Source organism: Microtus ochrogaster, linkage group LG5, assembly GCF_000317375.1.
Source record: "Microtus ochrogaster isolate Prairie Vole_2 linkage group LG5, MicOch1.0, whole genome shotgun sequence".
In the NCBI taxonomy this organism is placed as follows: Eukaryota; Metazoa; Chordata; class Mammalia; order Rodentia; family Cricetidae; genus Microtus; species Microtus ochrogaster.
Genome location: NC_022031.1, coordinates 46,561,610 through 46,581,030, shown reverse-complemented (window position 1 = coordinate 46,581,030; position 19,421 = coordinate 46,561,610). Strand labels below are relative to the sequence as shown.

The following is a 19,421-nucleotide window of genomic DNA, read 5'->3' as shown; positions in this document are numbered from 1 at the left end:
CTGTTTAGGATCTAAAGATTCACTGTCTTAATGGAGAAAATTCAGGTAGGCATTCCTTATGCTAGGCCTTGATTCATGCTGAGAAACTTGAACATACTAACAACAAAATGAACTCAGCAGATTGTATTTACATATATTTGTGTATACACATGCACAAATATATCACATATAATCTAAGAAAAACAGGTGATTAACTTGAGAGTGAGGAGGTATGAAAAAAGCTAAAGGAGGGTAGATGGGAAGGGCTGGAGGAAGTAAAGGTATTAGGGAACAATGTAATTCTGTTTCAATTAAAAATCTTTTAAAATGAAAAATTCTTAATTATTAATCACATAGAAAAATTATCCCCCATACTGTATATATAAATACAGATATTGGCAAAATAAATATTTTTATTTTATGAAGTGGCTCTTATAAATTCATTAATAGAGTTCCTTCTATCATACCCAGAGTTTTGCTGGAGGACAAACATATTTATATGGAGGGAGCGAATGGTTCCATGTTGACAGAATTTGTCTTGGTGGGGCTCTCTGACCACCCAAAGCTCCAGAAAGTTTTATTTGTGCTGGTTTTGTGCATGTATCTGCTGATCCTGCTTGGGAATGGAGTCCTCATCTCCGTGGTCATCTACGACGTGCACCTGCACACCCCCATGTACTTCTTCCTCTGCAACCTTTCCTTCCTGGACGTCTGCTACACAAGCTCTTCTGTCCCTCTCATTCTCGGCAGCTTTCTGAAAGGAAGGAAGAGAGTTTCCTTCCCTGAGTGCATGGTCCAAATGTTCTTCTCCTTTGCCATGGGTGCCACAGAATGTGTGCTGCTAGGCACGATGGCACTTGACCGCTTTCTGGCCATCTGCTACCCACTGAGATACCCTGTCATCATGAGCAAGGGTACCTATATGCCCATGGCAGTTGGATGCTGGGTTGCTGGGACTGTTGACTCATTGGTGCAGACATCTCTGGCAGTGCATTTACTATTCTGTACTGATAACATCATTCAACACTTTGTCTGTGAATTTGTGGCCGTTGTAAAACTGGCTTGTGGAGATATTTCAATCAATGTGATTAGCATGGCAGGGTCAAACCTGCTTTTTCTCGCTGTTCCATTGATAGTCATTGCCGTCTCTTATGTTTTCATCATTGCCACCATTCTGAGGATCCCTTCCTCTGAAGGAAAACAGAAGGCCTTCTCCACGTGCTCTGCCCATCTGACAGTGGTGATTATATTCTATGGAACCATTTTCTTCATGTATGCAAAGCCCAAGTCTAAAGTCACTGCTGGGACAGGACATCAAAGCGTGACTGAGGCGCTCATCTCCCTTTTCTATGGGGTGGTGACCCCCATGCTCAATCCTCTCATCTACAGTCTGAGGAACAAGGATGTGAAGGCTGCTGTCCAGAGCATGCTGGGAGGAAATCGTCTGATGAAACATAAATGATTATTTATTTAGACTTTGTGACTCGCTATTGGAAGTTGTGTTTATATAAACACAAAATTCATAAAGATCGAATGACACATGAAAACTCAAAGACATTAAAATATTTTCGTTTCTTTTGTTACAATTTAGGTTTTGTTATAAATACAGAAATGAGACGTATTGACATTTGTTAAATACACTGTTACAGAAATGCAAGAATGCTGAAAACATTTTGGAACAACTAGCAAGGAAAAATATACTCTTTAAATTTAGAAAATGGTTTAAGAAACACATTAATTTAAAGTCCTTAAGGGAGTTTATAGTCCATTGTAGGTACACTGTTGATGAGTAGGCATAGTAAATATTAATTGGTACATGATATAAGATATTTGCTTTATTTGCTCATTTCTTTATTATTTTTATACAACATACCTGTAAACTCCCTGATGATAAAACTATTCTGTTCTTTAACCTACAATAACCCAACTCATAACAGGGTCTGGAATATAATAAATGTTAAATGTTGATAAGATTAAGTATTTTAAAGGTATTGTATATGCTAGGATTTTTTCACACACACATTTATTTTGTGGCTAAGGCATTACATTTTGCTTTCTTTGCCATTGCCACTGAAGGGGAGAGCACGGTTTTGCTTCCCAGCAAGGATAGTTTTTCTGAGACTTTATTGATAATAAGAATATAGAGATATAGTAATTCTAATGATGCATCCTGTGTTGTAGCTTCTTAAACATTAGGTGACACTCTAGCAGAACACACCTCTTGTATTTAGAGCTGAGTACAGGCTAGAAGGAAGACCTCATCTTGCCCTGCATTTCAGAATCATCCACTCTGATGAAAGCCGCAACACAGTTAGACAGAGCTGGTAACCGAGAAAACTTGCCATTTGTGGGTGAGTGGACAAAGATGTTGAGCCAAGTTCTTCAATGAACTCAATTTGTGAGATTAGGATTAAATATGGTCATCAAAAATGGAAACTATGCTTATTTGTTGGACAGTGGGGTCCTGTGAACTAGCCCCCAGCTGATCAATAAAGACAGTATTCTTTAGCACTGACTAAGGATGGCTCCCTTGGCGAAAGTGGGGTCTTTATTGGAGGTAGGGGTGAGGTTGAGGTTGGGGGAAGGGGAGATGGGGAGAGGGAAGGGAGAAGGGAAAGATTGGCGAGAGCTTGGGAGAGTGGGAGGGTGGAGATGGAGGAAGGGTGGATATAGGAGCAGGGAAGAAGATGTCTACATTAAGGGAGCCATTTTAGGGTTGGCAAGAGACTTAGCTCTAGAGGGGATCCCAGGTGTCCACGGGGATGTCCCCAGCTAGGTCCTTGGGCAGCAGAGGAGAGGGTGCCTTAACTGTCCTTGCCCCACTATCACACTGATGATTATCTCGAATATCACCATAGACTCTTCGTCTGTCAACGGATGGACCCAAGGTCCAGATGAAGGGCAGAAGGAGGGAGAAGAAGAGCATGAAAGAAAGTCGGGACCGCAAGGGGTTGGTTGTTTTAATGGAAGCTCTCCAAATCCATCTGGACCTGGACTGAAAGAGCATGTGATCAAACCGGACTCTCTAAATGTGGCTGAAAATGAGGGGCAACTGAGAAGCCAGTGATAATGACACCGGATTTTGATTGTACTGCATGTACTGGCTTTTGGGGAGCCTAGTCTGATTGGATGCACACCTTCCTAAACCTGGATGGAGAGGGGAGGGCCTTGGACTTCCCACAGGGCAGGGCACCCTGACTTCTTTTAGGACTGGAGAGGGAGGGGGAGGGGGAGGGAGGGGAGTTGGAGGGAAATGGGAGGAAGGGAGGAGGTGGAAATTTTAAATAAACAAATTAAAAAAAAGACTTCAGATCAATGTCCCTTTTTTTGGTTCCTACTAAACATAGATTCAAATATTCCTTGAGAAAATAATCTTTATTTTTAATCATTCAAGGTTCAGAAAAATTAAATATATAAAAACATGCCGCACTAAGCACTTTGTTGAGACTCCATTCACAGTATAACCATAATCAAGGTACATAGGTCAAGCCTATTTTGGAGGTAATAGTACATTAAAAGAGGTATGTTATTTGGTATGCAACTTTTAAAAAGGCACTTTACCTTACTTCAGTCTGTCCATTTTAAGGAGATATATAGATATATAAAGAAAAAAGTTGAAATTAAAAGACAGAAAATGCATGTTAGGCAAATGATTCAAACACTAGTATTTCTATATTAATGGATAACAAATGGATTAAGATCAAATGAAAACTGTTTTTCATAAAGGGATAGTTGCCTTTTGATAGAAAATTTTATCAAAGAAATGTACAATTCTGAGTGGTAGGTCTCTTAACAAAAGATTTTAAACAGGTAAAAAGGAAGCAATATAAAGCATTTACACAGTCTCAACTACTAAGACAATAAACAAGGATTTGTGATAGTATAAAATATTTAAGCAAAAATAAATTTGAATCTGATTGAACACATATTCTTCTAAAGTATATGTAGGATGTTTGCAAAAATTGATATTTTGTCAAGCAAGAGCATGGACATAGAAGCATTTGTGTTCACCTCTCTGTTCCTGACTCTGATATGATGTCACTACCTGTTCAAGTTCAAGCTCTGACGTCCCTGCTATGAAGGACTGTAGCAGTGCATGTGGGGCAAAATCAACCCCTTATGAAGTTGCTGCTTAAGGAAGTCTTCCAATTACAAATTTTCATACCTTTCACCTTTGATCTTGTTTGCCAATCAATAGTTATTGAAAGGTAGGAGAATGTCAGAGCTACATTTTACTACAGGGTTTCTTTGTAAATTTACAGGATGGTGACCATTATAAAAGAAGTCATAACACAGAATCGTTATGTGCTCATGAGTCTGTTTACAGCAGCTTCCTCCTGGGAATGTCATACACACGCTTGAACTTCCTAAAGGAAGTGGGCTGTAAGCATTGTGATCAAGGGTTTTTAACAAACCAGAAATCCACTGATCATAGGGACAAGGGTTTTCAGTGGTATACCCTACAGGAAGAAGAGTAGATTGGAGAGTTTCACTTAGTGGTAGAGGCTGAAGTACAAGAGCTACCATCTAAGCCACGGGGTTTACCTTCACCAATTGGAGGAAGAAGGACCTCAGAAGCACAAGCCTCACCTGCACCCGCTGGAGAAATAGATGGACAGAGAGTAATGTAAGAACATATCCAACTACAGGAAGACCAATATGGCACTACTAGAAGCTAGTAGTCCTACAACAGGAAGACCTGGACATTCTAACTCAGAAGAAGCAGAGAAAAAAGACCTTCAAGAACATTATGAAGGTGATAGAGACCCTAAGGAGGAAATGGATAATTCCCTTAAAGAAATGGAGGAAAAGATAAACAAAAACTGAAATAAATAAATCTCTTTAAGAACCCGAAGAAAACCCAATCAAACAGTGAAGCAAACAACTCAAACAGTGCAAGACTTGAAAGCTGAAACAGAGGCATTAAAGAAAACACAAACTGAGGGAATTCTGGAAATGGAAAATCTGGGCAAATGAGCAGGAACTAAAGATGCAAACATAACCAACAGAATACAAGAAATGGAAGAAAGAATCTGAGGAGTTGAAGATAAGATAGAGGAATTAGATTAATCTATCAAAAAATGTTAAATACAACAAATCCTTAGCACAGAACATCCAGGAAATCTTAGACACCATAAAAAGACCAAAACTAAGAATAATAATGATAGAAGAGGGAGAAGATGTTCAACTAAAGGCACAGAAAATATATTCAACAAAATCATAGAAGAAAACTTTCCCAACCCAAAGAAGGATGTGCCTGTGAAGGTACAAGAAACTTACAGAACACCAAACAGACTGTCAAGAGAAGAAAGTTCCATGGTTATATAATAATCAAAACACTAAACATACAGATTAATGAAAGAATATTAAGAGCTGCAAAGGAAAAAGGCCAAGCAACATTTAAAGGCAGACCCATCAGAATTACACCTGACATCTCAATGAAAACTCTGAAAGCCAGACGGTCCTTGTCAGGTATACTGCAGACTCTAAGAGATCATGGATACAAGCTCAGACTACTATACCTAGCAAAACTTCAATCACCATAGATGGAGGAAAAAATATATTCTATGACAAAGCCAAATTTACACATTACCTATCCATAAATCCAGCTCTACAGAAGGTACTAGGAGGTAAACTCTAACGTAAGGACGTTCGCTGAATGAAAGCACAGGCAAGAAGTAACCCCACACCTCACCTTATGTTAAGACTGAATGTACAGTTTTAAACTTTGTAGACAAGATGCCTGCATTCATACTTGCCTTGCTTACATTCCCCTTAAGAGCCAATGCAAGCCAGATGGTGGTGGTACATTCCTTTAAATCAAGCACTTGGGAGGCAGAGGCAGGTGGATCTCTTTGAGTTCAAGGTCTGCCTAGTCTAGGAGAGCAAGTTCCAAGACACCCTCCAAGGCTACAGAGAATCCCTGTCTCGCAAAAAACAAACAAACAAACAAACAAACAAAAATTCCATTCAAATAAACTTTCTTTCTGAACCTTAAACGTTCTCATTTATTTTGAGTATTAAACACACTGCTTTATCAATCTATGTCATGTATGTATACCTTCCATCATCTCAGAGGAAGTTTGATTAAACAAACGCAGAGCATGAGATTTAGAGGAGTTCAGTTGCTAAGGGTAACTCTGGATTCCCAGGACGAAGGCAAACAAGCAGCACTATGATTATGGGCACTCTGTTTGATGCTTCAGATAACACGATTCTTTGTGTAAATATTACACATCATGACTTTTCAGTGTGTGAAAAAAATCAAGGCAGCCATTTCTTACCTCCTCACACTTTAGGAAGAGAAGTACAATTATTAACAGGAGGAGCCGGGAGGCTTACTATGGGTTATAAGTGAGTCATAGACATGTTGAGTCAAGAGCACAAAATGAAGGCACTCAGAATGCCTAAAAGAAAATATCCCAATGACAAAGAGAAAATTGTAGATATTGATATCAAAGATAACATTAATATTATCATAGATAAGGGACATTATGACTCAATACATTCAGGAATGGCTCAACTGGGGCAGTTAGGGACTCATCTTGGTGAGTACATGGTTGTCACAGGATCACTGGGACTCTAAACTGTATGACAGATCTTCATCAGTGGTTAATGCAGTGCTATTCACAATAGCTGTGCTATAGAACAAAACTTGATGTCCCACTACAGAAAATAAGAAAAATATTGTATGCATGCATATATGCATACATACAATGGGATTTTCTTTATTGATTGTAAAGAGGATGTTTGAAGAAAGGTGGATAATCACAGGAGAAATGTTATGTCATTTCAGAAAGACAAGCATTCTTTTTCTTAGTTATAATTCCTAGATTTTATAAGACTATATGTGCATATATATGTGACCTAAAGTAGGGGCTGAACTTTCATAGGGAACAAAGATGAATGACAGGGACACCAGGCAAGAAATTATAGTAGGGAAGTATACAGAATGTCTCACATGTAACTAAATGGAAATTAAAGATGATAGGAAGGTATGGAGAATGTCTTACATATAACTGTATGGAAATTAAAAATTTCAGATAAGAAAAATATAAAAAGAGTCTTTAAGCAACCAGTTAAGAATTTATGTTTATTGCCATGTTTATTATTACGTTCATATTCATGCTGCACACTATTTAAAAGTGGAACAACCACTTTGGTGACAAATACTTTGTGTAACTCAGAGAAGCATTAAACACATGTTGCTGAAGAACAGTCAGTCTTAATAAAATCTGAAATAGATGCATGTTTTGATCTATACAATGCATGCATTTTTCCAAAATTAAATGTAGTACCCTAGGTCACATAGTTGGAAACAGTTTAGTTAGGACTAGAATACTACTAAATAAACTCCAAAATTCATACACACATTACCCCACTATGTCCCTTAATATTTTTTCATTGACAAAATATCTGTTAATGGAAATGTTCAACATCCTTAATCATCATAGAAATGTAAATCAAAACAACTCTTAGATCCCATCTTACACCTGTAAGAATGGCCAAGATCAAAAACACTGATGACAATTTATGCTGGAGAGGTTGTGGGGAAAAGGGAACACTTCTGCATTGTTGGTGGGAATGTAAGCAGGTACAGCCCCCTTTGGATGTCAGTATGGCGATTTCTCAGAAAATTAGGAAGCAACCTTCCTCAAGACCCAGTAATACCACCTTTGGGTATATATCCAAAGGATGTTCAATTGTGCTCAACTATAGCAGCATTGTTTGTCATTGCCAGAACCTGGAAACAATCTAAATGCTGCTTGATCAAAGAATGGATAAGGAAAATGTGGTACATTTACACGATGGACTACTATACATCAGAAAAAATGACATCTTGAATTTTTCAGGAAAATGGATGGAGCTAGAAAACATTATTTTGAGTGAGGTAACCCAGACACAGAAAGACAATTATCACATGTACTCACTCATAAGTAGTTTTTAAACATAAAGCAAAGAAAACCAGCCTACAAACCACAATCCCAGAGAATATAGACACCAATGAGGACACTTAGAGAGACTTCCATAGATCTAATTTACATGGGAAGTAGAAAAAGACAAGATCTCTTGAATAAATTGGGAGTATGGGGACCATGGGAGAGGGTTGAAGGGGAAGAGAGAGGCACGGAGGAGAGCAGAGAAAAATGTAGAGCTCAATAAAAAGTGATTAAAAAAAGATCTGTTAAGATTTCCCAGTTTTCTGTTCTGTAACCCTTAACCTTGTAAAACAAGGTGCCTTCAAAGAGACAGCCAACATAGGAAGTCTCCATTTCCTTTCTGCTAGTGATCTCATAGCCTGGTAATCCCCTGCCCCAGGAGTACAGAGCACAGTCAGTATTTATACCTGAGCACAGAACCACATCTCAGAGGACATCATTATAAGTTTACTGACCTACTTCTATCTGATTCAAAGGTACAAGTAAGTTGCATAGGGGTAGGATCCCATGTGCCTGTTAGTAGTCTAAAGTCAAGCTTGTTAAAGTGAACGGGTAACTTTAACATCATTCTTCCCCTTCAAAAGTTTTCTGGAGGGATCTGTGGGGAGGATTCCTAGGAGACTGAGTCCATTCATAGAACGAAACAAGAAAGAGTTATGTGAGGTCATCGCGTGGGAAGATCGCAAAGTGTGCTCAGTACTCTGTGAAAATCATGCCAAGCTCTATGCAGTTCCATCAAAAAGACATTTTAAAACTTGAAAGCAAAACAAAATAAACAATAGTATAAATGAGATGTATTCCAATAAAAACAGAGTCAGAGTGATTGGTGAAAAAAGGAATATATAATACTGCTTTTTGTCTAGTCATATGGGATTAAAGATTTATCCCTCACTTTTTATCCAGTCTGTTACACCCAAATGCATTAATTATAAAGCTATGTAAATATTTCAACTTATGATACTGAGAACACATTAAATCATGAAAACAGCTAATTTTTGTTCCGTAGAGTCTATACAATTATTGTTTCTTTTTTAATGGTGGAGTTGCTTTGAACCAAATGAGCCCAACTTTTGGAGTGGGATATTATTTTTCTGTCAATATTTGCATGAATCAGAGAAAATTATGGGAATACAAAGGAGAGTCCACTGGTAACCCAAGATATGATCCTAGTCACTCTTCTAGCTGTGAAGAGACACCATGGTCAAATGGTCAAAGCAATTCTTATATGGAGAAATGTTTAGTTGGGGTCTGTCTTACAGTTTCTGTGATAGTCCATTACCATCATGGTGGAGAGCATACTGGTGTGGCACTAGAGGAGTAGCTGTGAGAGTTAGAGAGAGAGAGAGAGAGGTAGCTGTGAGAGAGAGAGAGAGAGAGAGAGAGAGAGAGAGAGAGAGAGAGAGAGAGATCCTGGTGTAGGCCTTTGAAACCCCTAAACTCACCCAAAATGGTACACATCCTCAAACAAGGAAATAATCTATATTTTCCCAACTTAGCAAGGAATCCATTCTACATTTTAGTAGCAGTGATTCATTTTGATACCTTTTCTATGCTTTTTTTGTTTTTGTTTTGTTTTGTTTTTGTTTTTCAAGACAGGGTTTCTCTGTAACACTGGAGCCTGTCCTAGAACTAGATCTAGCTCTTGTAGACCATGTTGACTTCAAACTCACAGAGATCCACCTGCTTCTGCCTCCCGAGTGCTGGGATTAAAGGCATGTGCCACCACTGCCCAACGCAATGGATATTTTGTTTCCCATTGAAGTAGAATGATTGGACACATCTGTTTTATTGTCAAAAATAATTGATAGTATGGCACCAACTTTAGGAAAAACCATTCAATCATTTGTTTATGTACAAATCTACCAACGTTGACTGTCCTGGAGCAACAATCAGGATAGTTCTTTTTAAAATGTTTATATAGCTGGCTTGTGAGATACTTATAATACACATTTTATGACTAAAGAGCTTAGTAGTGTCTGCTAAGCCACAGGTCAAGAAATTAGAAGACTCACTTATGAAATGCAACTCCACAGCCATTCTCTTTTGCAGAGATACATGTTTGTATTCTCCCTATAGCTGGAGGAACGGTTAGCTCATTAATTGAGACCTCCTGCCCATGGTTTCATCAAATACTTTTCTTTATTTATTCTCAAGTTCATAATATCTGATAGAAATTTCTACATTCTTCCTTTCCATGACCAAAAATGGAAACTGAGTCTCAGAAATGTCTAGTGACTTATGGGCAGCTGGAGAGGTGGTGCTTGACCAACCTGGCTCAACCAACTCTGACTCACTTTGTCCTTCTCTCTCTCAAGCAACAGAGATGCTTTGCTTTTGTAGAGTCAGGCTAACCAGTAGCCCAAAGCAGAATGCACAGTTGGGGTCCTCTCAAATCTCTCATTCTTAAGATAAATCTCCAGCAATACAAGGAACAGAACTGGAGGCTAAAACAAGCTAAACCCTAAAATAGAATATAAATTTTGGACAAACTGTTATGAGAGCAGAGTGTATCTATACTTTGATTCCCAGAGAGAAGTATGAAGGTTATATACACAACTGTAAATACAACAGAAAGCAAAGAGCATTATGGCGGTTATGATTATCATAATGTAACTCATCTTACCTCATAAAGTACTTTGACCATTAGTGTGTTGGGAGAGCAGAAGATGGTGAGCATTAGTCGTTATCCATGTATGTTTCTGTCATCTTACAGGAATCAAACTGACACATTGTAAGATAATATCTGCCTCTGATACCCATCATTTCAAATTTGAATATTTTTCTAGAATAATTACTTTTCTTTGTACTTTTGTAATTGATGACTGAGGTGAATGAGAATATATTTCAAATAAGTGAAATAGAAGGATTCCCTTTATATAGTAAATTATATTAATTATAACATTATTAAAGATGAGAAAGCATAACAAGACCCATTATTTAAACAGATCAGATATTAGACAAAAGTGAAATATAAATGAAATGGGATGCTATCATTTTGCTAAAAATTATGTCTTCCCTAGGAATTTGATGGTTTGCAAGAATTGATAATGATACAGTATTGAGCATAAAAGAATTGAATTACAGTTATAGGGAGATATGTTATGCTATAGCAGGGTGCTCCTCAAGTTTGTATTTAAAATTTATAAACTTACATTTTTTTCTACCCCTTATGTTCAAGTTCATCTCAAAGATGATCAAGGTGCCTGGCATAAAAAGGTGTCTAAAGTATTTGATGAATAAATAATGGGGAAAATATGACACACATTTAGTAATCATTTAGAAAAGGTTAGAATTTTAAAAAGAACTATCTGTTCCATGGTTGAGCCTTAAGGAACAGAGTCATCATACAGATGCAAATTTGAAAAGACATATAATAATGTTTGCATTCACTAAAATTTCACTCAATGGGGAAAACATTTGAAACCGTCAGAAAGAAATACACGTTGAAAAGTTGCTTGCAGCCAAATACTCCACAAGTGTTCTATGTCTGGAATTAAGGACCATCCCATGTGATGGAACCCATACCTGATGCAGGTTGGGTGACCAAAAACCTGTTATCCCAAAGACCTAGGGAAATAATAAACACTACTGTTATGCTAAATAAATGCAGCAACAAAATACTCCTAATGACATTCTGCCACACCCACAAGTCTCTGTTTTGCTCAGCCATTTTCAGAGAAGCTTTCTCCTGCAGTTGATGGAAACAAATACAAAGATTCATAAATGGACATTGGGCAGAGAGAGAGAGTCCTTAGGGTACTCAGTCCTAAATGAGATGTCTCTATCAAACACTTCCCCTCAGGACTCAGGGTTCTCTGTTTAAGAAGAGGCAGAAAGATTCTAAGAGCCAGTGGGGATGGAAGACACTAAGGAGACAAGGCCTTCTAGACACAATAACACTGGCACACACATGAAATCACAGACTATGGCAGCATGCATGGGACTTTAAGAGGCCTAAGCCAGATGGATTCCAGTGCATAGAGGGGAAGTGGATGCATGCCCCTCTCCCTAAGCTATCTCCAGTCAATTACTGCTTGGAAAAGGGAAAATAGTTGTTTTAGAATTAGTTGAAGATCTGTTACACTTGTTTATGCTGTGGAACATTTGTTTAATGATGCAAAGATGTGTTGCATTCATTTATGATGCATTTGTTTAACTCTGAGAGGCTGTGTTACTTTGCCTGTCTACAACACCTGATTGTCTAATAAAGAGCAAAATGACCAGCAGCTAAGCGGGAGAAAGGATAGGTGGGGCTGGCAGGCAGAAAGAAAAATGGAAGAAAAAAAAAGTAAAGATGGAGGAGGAAGAAAAGAAGGAGCAGCAACCAGCCACATGGGCAGACATAAAATAAGAAGGAAAGAAAAGATATGCAGAAATAGAGAAAGGTAAAAGCCCAGAGACAAAAGGTAGAAGGAATAATTTAAGTTAAGAAAAGCTGGGTAGAAACAAGCTAAGCTAAAGACTGACATTCATAAGAAAGAATAAGTCTTCGTGTGATTATTGGAGAGCTGGGTGTTGTCCCCCCAAAGAGCCAAAAGAGTAAAAAAACAAAAACAATCAACAACCAATAGTTTTGTCCGTTGAATTCTCACTGGGTATGAAGACTCCCTGGGTATACAAACTACATATGAGCCTGGCTCCGTATTCTGCATTCGATGACCAACAGAAAATGAACACAGTGGTATTTTGGGAGGTTCTTTTTTCTTTTATCTTATAATGCTTTGTCTGAATCCTTTTTTTAAAAAAAACTTACAGATCTTTTGCTTATTTATTATGATTTCTGACTTTGTTTTTTTGAGTTTTCTGTGCTTATGAACATGGATATAGTTGCATCTGTGTGTGTGTTTCTTGATGTTTTCTTTTGCCTTTTTTGTTTGTTTTACGCTGTTCTGGTTCATATGTTTTTATTTTATAATCATAATGATGATGAATCAGTAATAAATACAATAGTAAGCAGCACTGATAAACTATATTAATTGTTAATATTATTATATAATAATTGTTAATATCAATACTTAATACTAATTATTAAGAGGCCTCTTTTCTATAAAAGAAAGAAAGAAGTGTGAAAGTGGAGATGATTTAGAAGGGGAGGAGAAGCTAAAATCAGAGTATAATATATGAAAGAATATATATTTTCAACAAAAAATACAAACAAAAGAAAGCATAAACTGTGGGACATATAAGTGTGTCAGAGAAGCCATGTCAGAGATCTGTCAATAAAATCAAAAGATCAGCATGAAAAAAGATGTATTCAGCACAAAAAAAAAATGACAAAGGCCAAAAATAAAAAGAAAGGTTAACTGCAAAAATCTTGAAGAACTATGTCAATCATTCAACCTGAAGCAAGTCTGGGAAAACTGTAAAAATTCAGTATTAATGAAAATAACTTTGGTCCAAAGAGAATTCCCCTTTCCCAGGCTTTGCCCTCATGTTAATAAAACAGCTTAGGATCATTTAAGGTTACTTAAGGTTATCTACTTCACCAGCTGTTCTACTTTGATCTCAGCCTATGTTTAACCTGACTTTAAGTGAGCAACGTAGCCAACCTTACCAGTTCTTGGATTCCCCTGACAATCTTTAGCATTTACAATCCAAACTGAGTGTGTAACTTTAATAGTACTTATGTGCTCTTTCATGTTCCTGACCAAAAATACTTCATGCAGTATTGCAGTAATCTTTTACTGAAAACAAAGAACAGGTTAAAAGCAACATTAAATAATACATATCTTGTCATGTTGGATGAAAGGAAGTTGATAAAGTAGCTCTCACAATTCATCCTGTGATCAAATTTAACACAGATGAAGAAAAGAACAGATCGGTATAACATAGATATTGGGGATATTTTTTATAAAAATATGGAGAATTTGTAATGCTTATTGGAACATCTATTTTTTTTATTTTTATTAAGCCCAACTTTTGTTGATTGCATTGATGAGTTCCAGAGGATGAGTTGTGGAACATGACCCTGTGAATCTCTTTCTAATTATATTTGCCAATCATCCCTTTCGAATGGTTCATTCCTACTTTTCAGGTTTTTAAATTGGGCTTGTGGAGTTCTTTCTGCAGTGGATGAGGCGGGCTTTACATTATAGTCTGATTCTCAGTGAGAGATGATACAGTGAGGCTCATGACTACATGCGGACAGCAGCTGAATCTAAAACTTTTTTTCTTGTGCATACTGTACAACCATCAGCAAGAGAGCCCAATTCCGCATCTCAGAAAAGGTTCTGTAACTCACCAGACTGTTCTGAGAACACTGGTTCAATACTTGAAAGGACCAGACATATCAGTATAGTGATATTACTAGTCCTGTGATATTTTTAAGATAAATTTAGAATAATACATGAGATTTTCTGCTTAAGGTCTACAAGCATTAAAATCTTTCAATACTTCCAATATTATGTGTGACAGTATCTCTGCATTTGAATACCTATCACGAGAACATATTCATTACAAGAAATAATTGAGTCTGGCAACATTCTCCCTGGAGTTTTGGAAAGTTTTTTTTAGCTCTCCATGTCTATGTTTTTAACTTTGCTCTAAATATATGATCCCTCCCAGGCTCACCTATAATGATTTAAATTGTCTCCATGTGCTAACGTCTGGCCCTTTGGAAGATGTTTCTGAAGCTTAAAACGTAAACAAATATTTAGAGCATCACAAAGACCCTCAAGAAACTCTGGACCAATTTTTTTATATAGTTTTCTAAGATTCAGCCAGAATCTCTGAGCAATCGTCTGTTGATTTTTACCTGATAATAGACTACAGGTAAGTAGAAACCTGAAGCAAATAACGGGAGAGAACCTTGCTGTCTGGTTCTCTCCTTTGTCCCTGCATCTCAACAGTGCCAAGAATGAAGAAGGATGCTTTTAGAACATGATGCACAGCAGCCATTAAGGGCCTGACCTGACACTAACCAGGAAAGCGAACTACTCTTCAGGCTCAGGTCACATCGTATTCTGTCTTTTTGTTTTGTAATTCTGAGTTTGAAGTTGTGGATAAGCTATCAGTAAAGATTCTTTAAGTTTAAACATCTATTTTTTTCCCCACACATATGGATCTTCCTTCACTTGGTGTCACAGAGATTTGCATTTCAGAACACTGGATATCATCCACAGGAAAGCTCTTGGTAAGAATTGATGTCATTTAAAGAAAAGGGCAGGCAAAAAAGTCTTTGTTTATTCTAAACTCAAGTTTAAATTCTTTTCCAGCATAATTTTTGCCTACTTAAAAGTATTCATTTTGCTTTATCACCTACTTTTCCAGCAATCAGATTAGTTCCTGGGCTCCCTAACCTAGAACATAGTAACACTGAGAAACAGATATAATCTCTTTCCTTCAGTAGCCAAGTAACTTGAACACTTTTAGTGCATGCATAATCTGCTGATAAAAATTATTCCAAATTTATGAATCTCTAATACAACAAGTTGATTATATTTCTGATCACAATGTCTGAAAACCAATTTCTAAGTAGATGAGATGTATGACAGATATAGATCACAATGAGTATTTGTTTCAAATTATGACAAAATATTATTTTTTATAAGTGAATGTTAATGGATTCATATTATATATAATCCTCTGTATATAGGAATAAACATAAACTAGCTCTTCTAAAACACTTTTTGGGTTTTCCTGAGCCAGAATTACTCTAATTAAACTCTATTTCTGTTTATCTTGTTATACCATGGAACATTACTTTGGGTCTGAGACTCTTAGCGAACCTAATAATGACCCAAGGAAGAATCAAATGTGTTTTAGATTCCTACAGTCTACTATAAATTCAGCATAAGCGATCACATCAGAACTTAGCGCAGGCTAATGAGCCTCTGTTAGTGCCATATGTGAGCACACAAAGCTGAGGGAAACTAGAAATTCAGCGTCCTGAATTGGTCACGGTCTTCTACACACACACACACACACACACACACACACACACACACACACACACACACACACACACACTGTTAACTTAGGAGTTCTTGTAGACACTGGGGCTCTTTATAAAAACCACGGTCATTTTTCTGCCCACTGAGAAGTACCTTGATAGACTTGCTGATTCTCATGAGATAGTGGAGCTAGAACTGAGTAAGAAGACAGGGAGAGCCTTTCTTTTAACAGCAAAAACGAAAGAATAGAATAGCCCTGAATAAAAAAGAGTTAGGTTCCTCTGATGCCCAGGGCCCAGGCCCTGAACTTCACCTATAGGTTTTTTCCTTCTCCAGGTTTCTGAAGACGTGATTTTTGCACTCACAAGTGATGGAGACCAGAAAGCCCAGGGATAATGAGGTAGTTTTGTAATGAATTACACTAGTTGGTTTTAATAACTCAATATCTACCAGGACCTTGCTTTGAAGAACCAAGCAAAGCTTTAGCCTGAAATTAGGTAGATACACTTGGGCCGCATTTATAGAATTGAGCTGAGAACTCATAGGTAATAGGTAGATTGTCTTTTTTTCTAGGAAATTTAAATTTTCTGGTATCAAGCTGACCTAAAACAAACTGTGTCTCTATTATCTAAACAAGATGGATTTGAGTCCTATTCTCTATGCACCAAAGAAGAAATGATAGCCCTGAAGGGTGAGTGCAGAGTGCATGCTGACAGTTAAGTGTTGATGTGACAGGGACAGCTCTTTAGAAGGTCCCAATGAATCTATTCCTAGTGCTTTCATACTTAATGACCCCCTGGTCAAACTTCACTGGCTCCAAATTGCCTTAAGAAAAAATTATAATTCCCTAACATTACCTTTAATATGCCCCACGAATGTGCAAGTAAGCATTCCTTTCCTTACCCACCAGAATGCTGTCCTTTGTCACTTCTCTATGTGCCCTAAGGACATAGTGGCCTCCATCAATTGCCTAAGAATGTGCTTCTCAGCTCATGTGGACCATGTGATGGGATCCTGTCGTAGGTCCTTATCTATGAGCGTCCTCCCACTTTTTGAAGTCAGTCTAAGCTTATTCATTGAGCAATTCAGAGACTTTCTGGGGGGAAAATAAATGGTTTCCTACAAACATTCTTTACCATAGAGTATTGATGTGGTCCTTTTACCAACACCCATATTGTGCTCCAACTCTTCACACACTGAAATGGATTCTTTAAAGAAAGAAGTGCCCAGCCCAGCTGTAATTTATTGATGGAGCTTTCTGACCACCCAAGGAGAAAAATACAAAATGGCTCACACGTTTTGCTATAAACCATGGTGCCATTACTCTACAAAAAAACCCAGAAATGTCAGGTGGGAGCAACCCCTTCATTCTTCTTCAGGGTCTGTTCTTTGTATACCCTATGAGCATGGCAGCTTATCACCAGCAGGGGGCGGAAAGTGAAAAGAAGAAAGTTTTTCCTGACTAAGTGAAGCCTAGGGACTCTAAGATAGCCATGTTCTTCTATCTCAGATTAGACCACAGGCTCTTGGGCAAATGCTGCCTCCCACTCATCCTGGGAGCTGCTTTCATTCTCCCTTATTACTGATCAATCCCCCGCTCTATGACTTTTTCTTTAGCTAGATTCAAAATTGTATTTTTAAAAACATAGTTCCTAGACAACTTTTGATTTAATATTTTTAATGTTTTTTCTCCTTCAATCCATTATTTATTTTTTATGGCATAGTGGTCAAGTTTCCCCATTTTTCCATTTACAATCCACTCTTCCACTAAATCTAAAATTTTATTAGGGCTCCTTAAACATGCTCCCTGTAAGCATGTCTTTTTCACTTGTTGCACACGTTCTTACCTGTCTGTGCCTTTTTGATCTGTGCTATTTCTCTGTGTTTTATTTTCTACTCTATAAAGTATTCTCCATGTTCTTTTAAAGCCTCCTCTCCAAACTTATATTCTCTGATCCATTAATATTTTCTCCTCAAACTCACCACCTCTTTAGATTTATCTCTAAAATGACACGAATCCTGGTAAAATACTACTTTAATTCCCATGTATTATTTTGATATATAAATCATATATAACTTTTGACAGTTTTTCCAATAATCTGTTTATGTTGTTGTAGATATTAGCTTCATTTGCTTCCAATTTCTGAAAACTTTTGCAGTTCAAGGTCCATGTGACCGAGCCGTTATAGAGAACATGAACATCTGACCCGTCGTCTGGATTTTTGGACAACAGGCGATGTCATGATCAGTTTCATCAAGCCAGATTTCTCAAAAAACTTCACTAGGATGGGCTCCCAGGGCTGGACACCAGATCCTATACTGATTCTTCTGTTGTTTTCCTTTAAGTGTGTAGGCACACAAACACATGTGTGCCATGGTGTCCTGGTAGAGGCCAGAGAAACTCTTGCAGGAGGCATTCTCTACTTCTGCCCTGTGTGTTCTGGCTGTGTCGGACTTGATGCCAGGCACCACTGGGCCATCTCATTGCCCCTCCCTCTTCCAAATTTAAGGCAGAAAAGGCTTTCAAGTAAACTGGTGTTTCCTACTACTAATGTTCTACCTGAGCCTGACTTGTGTTTATCTGATATGTCTGTCTGTTTAGATGATCAGGTTTGAACACTTTGCAGATTCTGTACTACAGTATTCCTTTAAGATGTTGACTCTGAACAATTAGTAAGTCAGCAAAGGTACTTCCTGGTTTCCAGCCTGGGTGACAGACAATGGGACAAATTCAAAAACTTAAACAGTAATAATGAAAAGAAAGAGAAGATGACACTAAAACCCACTAGTTTATTTGGTTCGTGTCTATTAATAGCTACAACAAACTTGAGACAAAACCTGCATTATAGGCAATTAATTTCCAATATTTTTGCACCAAATCCAGGCTATTTTATACTCATTCCCAAGCAGTTAAACCACAACTTGAAGAAAGAACAATAAACTGTTTGGGATCTAAACACTTTCTTATTGGAGAAAACTTAAGTAGTCATTCCTCATTCAAGGCCCAGAATTGTGCTGAGAAACTTTTTTTTTTGATTTTTTGAGACAGGGTTTCTCCGTAGCTTTTGGTTTCTGTTGTGGAACTAGCTCTTGTAGACCAGGCTGGCCTTGAACTCACAGAGATCCACCTGTCTCTGCCTTTGGCGTGCTGGGATTAAAGGCATGCGCCACCACAGCCCGGCTGTGCTGAGAAACTTTAACACATAAGCAACAAAATGAACTCAGCAGATAGTATTAACATATATTTGTGCACACATCAAACACACACATAAGTAACACAAATAATCAAAGAAAAAAGTTGATTAATTTGAGATTGAGGAGGTATGATAAAAGTTTGAGCAAGGGCAGCTGGGAAGGGCTGGAGGAAGTAAAGGGATGAGGGAGTGATGTAACTCTATTTCAATTAAAATTTTTTTAAAATGAAAAATTCTTAATTATTGATCACATAGAGAAAGTGTCTTCCCCCATTATACTGTGACATCTAAATATAGACCATCAACAACAAAGAATATTTTCATTTCATGAAGTGTCTTTTATAAACTCATTCATAGATTTCTTTCTATCATACCCAGAGTTCTGCTGGAGGACAGGCATATTCATATGGAGGGAG

The 19,421-nt window shown here is 37.6% G+C and overlaps 2 protein-coding genes across 2 annotated transcripts in view; both read left to right on the top strand.

Annotated features, from left to right (window-relative positions):
- Positions 1 to 478: 478 nt before the first annotated feature.
- On the top strand, positions 479 to 1,441 carry LOC101986305 (olfactory receptor 13C8-like). The gene has a single exon (XM_005362185.2). The coding sequence runs from the start codon at positions 479 to 481 to the stop codon at positions 1,439 to 1,441; it is 963 nt and encodes a 320-aa protein (XP_005362242.1).
- Positions 1,442 to 4,638: 3,197 nt separating this feature from the next.
- The window catches only part of LOC101998910 (olfactory receptor 13C8-like), a 15,744-nt gene continuing 961 nt past the window's right edge, over positions 4,639 to 19,421 (top strand). Inside the window, exon 1 of the mRNA XM_005362385.1 lies at positions 4,639 to 4,735. Coding sequence (XP_005362442.1) covers positions 4,639 to 4,735 — 97 coding nt within the window. The remainder of the gene's footprint in view (positions 4,736 to 19,421) is intronic.